The 6,000-nt window shown below is 39.0% G+C and overlaps 1 protein-coding gene across 1 annotated transcript in view; it reads left to right on the top strand.

Moving 5' to 3' along the window:
• The first annotated feature begins 451 nt into the window (after positions 1-451).
• LOC111588286 (voltage-gated potassium channel subunit beta-2-like) overlaps positions 452-6,000 on the top strand; it is a 49,364-nt gene continuing 43,815 nt past the window's right edge. The window contains exons 1-3 of the mRNA XM_023298568.3: positions 452-575; positions 1,868-2,208; positions 4,563-4,606. Coding sequence (XP_023154336.1) covers positions 525-575; positions 1,868-2,208; positions 4,563-4,606 — 436 coding nt within the window. The 5' untranslated portion in view covers positions 452-524. The remainder of the gene's footprint in view (positions 576-1,867; positions 2,209-4,562; positions 4,607-6,000) is intronic.

Raw genomic sequence — 6,000 nt, 5'->3', positions numbered from 1 at the left:
TCCATAGCGAAATTTCCCTGAGACTCATGGCTAGTCATTCTTCCTGCTGCACAACTGTTGGCTCCCACCTACCCCCTACTCCCTACATCTCATTTTGTACTATACTATATTTGAGGAGAACTAGGCAGAAATCAAGAATGATTTGAATCACTGTCAGTGATGTTCAGTGATTAAATTATTGATATTTCTGTCTAAAAAACAACAAAAAACCAAACAAAATAAACAACACATACCAGAACAAGCAAGGCTATAGCATATGCATTCTGCTTTTACAGACAATCACAGGCTTTTAGTGCAGATGCTAGTTTTAGTGCCAATAAATAATTTACTTGTGAGATTATTTTTTGCCCTCTGCAGTGCAGACAGTGTTGCTGATAGGACTCTTTGTGTGCCTTGTGACCAAGTAGGAGGGAGCAGAAAGCCATATTTACTCCTCTGCCAACTACTTCTACTACCCAGAAACCGTTCCGCTTAGCGTTAGGCTGAGTAATACACATATTGCTTTACCATCAACAAGCTCAGTCATGAGCAGTGTAGTCCAGAACCCCTACATCGGCCGAACTCCAACCAATCGGGTGAGTAGCGAATAGTGCTTAGGATGGATTGATAATGAGATAAAAAGAACTTATGTTGCATGGAGATGTTGAGAATGTCTCAAATATGGAACATTTTGAAAGGTAGGGAAAATGACAAGATCACGGTGGCCCTACACAGTTAGACCTCAGGTTCTCTAATGTCTTTACCTCCTTCTTCTATTTCTTACTCCTCCACTGTTCTTCTGTTCAGTCTCGGTGAAAGGAGCCAGATGATGTTCTATCATCATCATCAGCATGTGGAAAGAAAGTCTTAAATTATTGAGTGACTGGGGAATTTCAGATAAAGGCAATACAGCAGGTTAGGCAAATAGAGAGAGCATAGATGGTGCTCTCAATTTATTTTCATGTGTAATGGCATCATGAAGATTTGATTTCATTGAAATTGTTGTTGAAAGGTTTCCTATGTCATCAAGTTGGTAGGGATTTTTGTGGTCCCACATTTGATGCTAAGAGTCAATTAGTTGTAGGTGCTGAGTGAAAGACAATCTATGAAATGGCATCATACTGCATACTGCATGCTTGCAATTAATGATATGTAATTAAAATTATACGATTTACATTGGTTTTATAGTTGTTTTATTTACAATGCAACAGCGGCAGTTATACACCACCATACTGTATGTCTAAGCAGCCGTAGCAACCACACAAAAACACTGAAGTCAAGCATGAAAATTGCAAGGGGGATCATAGTTTATATTAATTCATGCTAAAAATATAAAGGAGACAAGTATATTTGTAGTTCTGTATTCAAACTGTGCTTACTGTTAGCAGAGACCTGACAATTACACTGAGTAACATTAGGCTTGAGGATCACCATGCTCGCCATTTTGTTTAAGATTCACAGAGATGTGCACCATGAATTCATCTGCTAGGGTCCTAGTGTCAGTGGCAAATTCATCTGTACCATCCCTAGTCATCTGAATGTAAAGATTTGGCACTAACAACCTGAACTGTGGTGTACTGATGTGTGCCCACTCAGTGCATTTTTCACACAAACAGCAAAGCACATTAGTATTTCAGATGAAATGCTTCACTCACAAATTATTCAGTGTTTGCAGTTCAATAATGCAGACAGCAACAACAGAGCAGAGACCGTTAATCACAATTGTTAAATAAGTCAGTATCCACCTGGCACTGGGAGTGTTATAATTGCCCCGGTGATTGAGTGACCCATTCAGCATGTCAGATGAACAGTTGGTATTTACAATCACAGGTCTATCATACTCCTGTGTGGTTATGACACCAAAAATGATTTTGTCATCAACTTCTAGATGCCTAAACCTGGGAGCAGCGGAGGAGTGCCACCAGGAGGTCGAGATGGCAGTGGGATTTATCGAAGCAGTAGTATCAGCAGTGGAAGTGGCGGGTCTGGAGGCAAGATACTGTCCCTGTCATCCATGAGTGAGAGTGTGCAGAGTGGCCTAAGCTGTTTCTTGTCAGAGCAAGCACTGGAGCAGGAAGAAAGGCAGCAGCGCAATCGACAGTTAGCAGAGTTTCAGCGCTTGAGAGAGGTTCGCGCAGCTGCTCAGCTCAAAAATCTGGAGGATTTCCTCAGGATGAACCATGTTTCACTCAGGGACAGCATCTCATATTCAACCGGCATGATTTACAGGTAAGATGCACTTAACCAAGAAGCAACCAATTACAGATAATTAGTGAACCAGTCGACATTCCATTTCGTATAAAAAAAAATAAACACTGGTGGAATGATTTCTTATAATCTGTCTGGTTTGGTGAAAGACAACAACTATTCACTGAAGGCCTTTACAGCAATGAGTTTAGAAGTGCCATTTACTGCAATAGTGAAAATTTGGTGGATACATTGTCCAAAAAGTAATGTGCACAATTTCAAAAGAGCAAAACAGTCAAATAACAACATGCCAAACAGGGTATAAAAACACAAAATAAAGTGTACAGTTGGTATGGTGACACTAGGCTAAATGTGTAACAAATGGTTCATGCCGTAATACTCTATAAAAATAAAAAACTTAAAAAAATGCAAAGGTACAAGTTGCATCCAAACACTGTTGCCCAAATGGGAATTAAATCAGAACCTCTGCACCCTACAAAGGTCACTATGGTTGTGATGAAGCATTTACAGTAAAAAAACAAACAAACAAGAAAAGCAGCCAGAGTGCGCAGTACTCCACCAGGGCTGCTCAGTCGTTGCATCATTTCCGATGGTGAAACCTTAAAAAAATTTGAGGCAGAAATCACGTCACCACAGAATGTGACCATTTAACATAGATTTACCCACAAACAAAATGACCTTGCGCTAAACACAGGTGTGTGTTATGCATTATGTACAAATACTAAATTGATGGGACTCAGAAACACCCCACAATTTAAACAATTGTTCCTTGTATCATTTCTGATGGATAAGCCCTGATAAGTCCGCAATGGTTGATTTGTAGTAGGATCACAATCATGTGATCATCAGCAGTGATGCCATACCGCTATCTTGCAATGATACAGAAATTCTTAACAAATCTGTGTATCCAGACTATAAACCACATCACTGCCAAAATCTAATCATTTGGTCCTTGCATCATGTCTGATCTTCTTTGAAAATTGTCCATGCCCGAATTTCAACTCAGACCCTCTTACGCTTCAAAATACAGGGTTAGCAGCAGATGCTCTATTCAGTAAGCTAGATATAGCACATGACAACCTCACATTTTGTATATGAAAAAGTGTGCTTGCCTGAAGAATAGACTTTTTAGCTATGATTTTGGAATTTTTAGTTTAGTGTTTGAGTCGCATTTTCCCCACTCCAAACATGAGGATGGCGGCTCTCTCAGAGGAACAGGAACAGATGAGGCAACAGGACCAACGAAATGTTGAGACGTGGAAGCTGGGGAGTGGTGAGGCCTGCAGTCAGTGGAGGCCTCATTTCCTTCTGGAGGAGTTCTTATGTGGCAGGACAAGGCACGAAACTGACTGCTGCTGTAGTGTGGGCCAACTGGAAAATTGACTGGAACTTTGCAATACAGAGGCTTGCTGACTTTGGAGCTGGCAGGGAATTAGCAGGCAAGTGGCAAGTAAACTCTGGACCTAGAACTGACAGGAGACTTGACAGAGAGCTAGATGATATGGAGATTGAGAGTTGTTGAGAGTCTCTACATGGTCGGGGACCTTGCGTACTTTGGGGGCTGACGTCATGGCTAGGTCAGGTTGACTAGAAAGGAGACTCCATGGCAGTATCAGTAGTGGTACGGACTTGCATGGTCATTTTCAAATTGTCCTACAGCTAAAATTTCAGCCACAGCAAGGCAAGGCAAGGCAAGGCAAGGCAAGGCAAGGCAAGGCAAGGCAAGGCAAGGCAAGGCAAGGCAAGGCAAGGCAAGGCACACTAGGACAGGGATTCTCAAAATAAAACAGGAAACAAAACAACAATTATTTAAAGACCATGCCATTCTGGTTATCCTGTTTCTGATTGCTGACATTATCCTACTTTGATTGTTGAAAGTGATCACATTAATACCAAAGAGAAATAGGTTAAAAATTGCTTTTGTAAATCAAAACTGAAAAAACAAAACAAAAAAACAATAGCATGATTGGTAAAAGAATGATAGCTGAATTATGTTGAGCTGTTTTAGTTTCAGGGTCCAGACCTTGCGCTCTCTTGTACACTCGCCTCACCTCAGCCACATTCAGCAGATGGAAATCTGTGTGAAAGGATGCAGTGCTCTCACCAATCGCCACTTGAAAAGAACCGAGCCTTATATTGAATGCAGTGCGGCATTGGTACAAAAATATATATATACTTTGTGACTTGCTAGTACATTTGATTGTGCTGGTCAGAAGTAAAGAGTATAAAGTACTACAGAGCCAGTTACCTAGAAAGCCTAAAGATGAAATGATTGCGCTTTATTGATGTATGGAATAAAATATACAAATATTGTGAAATAGAATGACTTTTCTTCCTGGTCTGCAATTTATTTTTCATGTTTGTTCTGCCAACAGAAATCTGGGAAAATCAGGGCTGAGAGTGTCCTGCCTTGGATTGGGTAAGTGTAGCATATACACGTGAGCATATCAGCATTAACAAAGAAAGACCATGAACATCACCAAACAAATTTAAGCTTTACTCAATATGCAAATCAATTGTACTGAGCTATTATGAACATTCTCATTTCTATGCCAGTGTTTCCTATGTTCTCCAGCAACTTCGGTAGGTTAAGGTCATAAGAGACCCAACTTCTTATGATTTGCAAGCTTCGAATGACATGCTCATATCCAGATGTTTTACCCCACTGCGTTGTTCATGGTCAACTGTTTGCACCATGTAGTGCCTTTACAACTCCTCACAATGGCACAAAAGAAGCTGTGCTGACATGTACAATGCGTTTTGCTAACCCCACACATGCAAATAAATAATATTCTAACCATAGGTTAGGTAAGTAAGTTTTTAAAAAAAAGGATAAAATACATATTTGATTTTGATTTTAGATCAGAATGGAACTTATCAATCATCAGTTCTACAGCTAGAAACTATTATTTCAAAATTCTGATGCTGTCTGATCAAACCAATCTAAATGCAAGATAATGACTACAGCTACATTGGACATACTATATTTCAGGCAGAAGTAAGCCAGGCAACACTGTCAACCTAAACTGTTTTTGTTTTTGTCTTAATATGTCAATATTAATATATACACTACCGTTCAAAAGGTCGGGGTCACTTAGAAATGTCCTTATTATTGAAAAACAAAAAAATAGTTTTTTCTGATGAAGATAACATTAAATGAATCAGAAATACAGTGTAGACATTGTTTATGTGGTAAATGACTATTCTAGCTGGAAACGGCTGATTTTTAATGGAATATCTCCATAGAGGTACAGAGGAACATTTCCAGCAACCATCACTCCTGTGTTCTAATGCTACATTGTGTTAGCTAATGGTGTTGAAAGGCTAATTGATGATTAGAAAACCCTTGTGCAGTTATGTTAGCACATGAATAAAAGTGTGAGTTTTCATGGAAAACATGAAATTGCCTGGGTGACCCCAAACATTTGAACAGTAATATATATAAATATCAACACCAAACGAGAAAAATGTAAAATATTGCTTCATAAAACACTCTGACATTAGAGGAAAATGGAGATAGTCTTAATGTGCTTCAGTGCATCAACATCTATTTTTGATTGTTTGTGATTGACACGCCCTTTAAATTCAAAAAGATGTAATTTATATCGTAGTTTTGTAAAGAACTTGTATGTTTAATATTAGTTATGTAAACTGGAGACACTAAAAAAAAGATAGAAGCTAAATCGTAAATATATTACCAAAATTTCAGAAGAGTAAATTTAGACTTGTCACTAATCCGACCAAAGACATGCAATCAGATGTATACACACAGTTGTGAACAAGCTTCTGGCATATTTCTGGTTGTATCTTTGC

The sequence above is a fragment of the Amphiprion ocellaris genome, chromosome 8, assembly GCF_022539595.1.
Source record: "Amphiprion ocellaris isolate individual 3 ecotype Okinawa chromosome 8, ASM2253959v1, whole genome shotgun sequence".
In the NCBI taxonomy this organism is placed as follows: Eukaryota; Metazoa; Chordata; class Actinopteri; family Pomacentridae; genus Amphiprion; species Amphiprion ocellaris.
The sequence above is the reverse complement of the archived record's forward strand: the minus strand, read 5'-3'. Positions and strand labels throughout refer to the sequence as shown.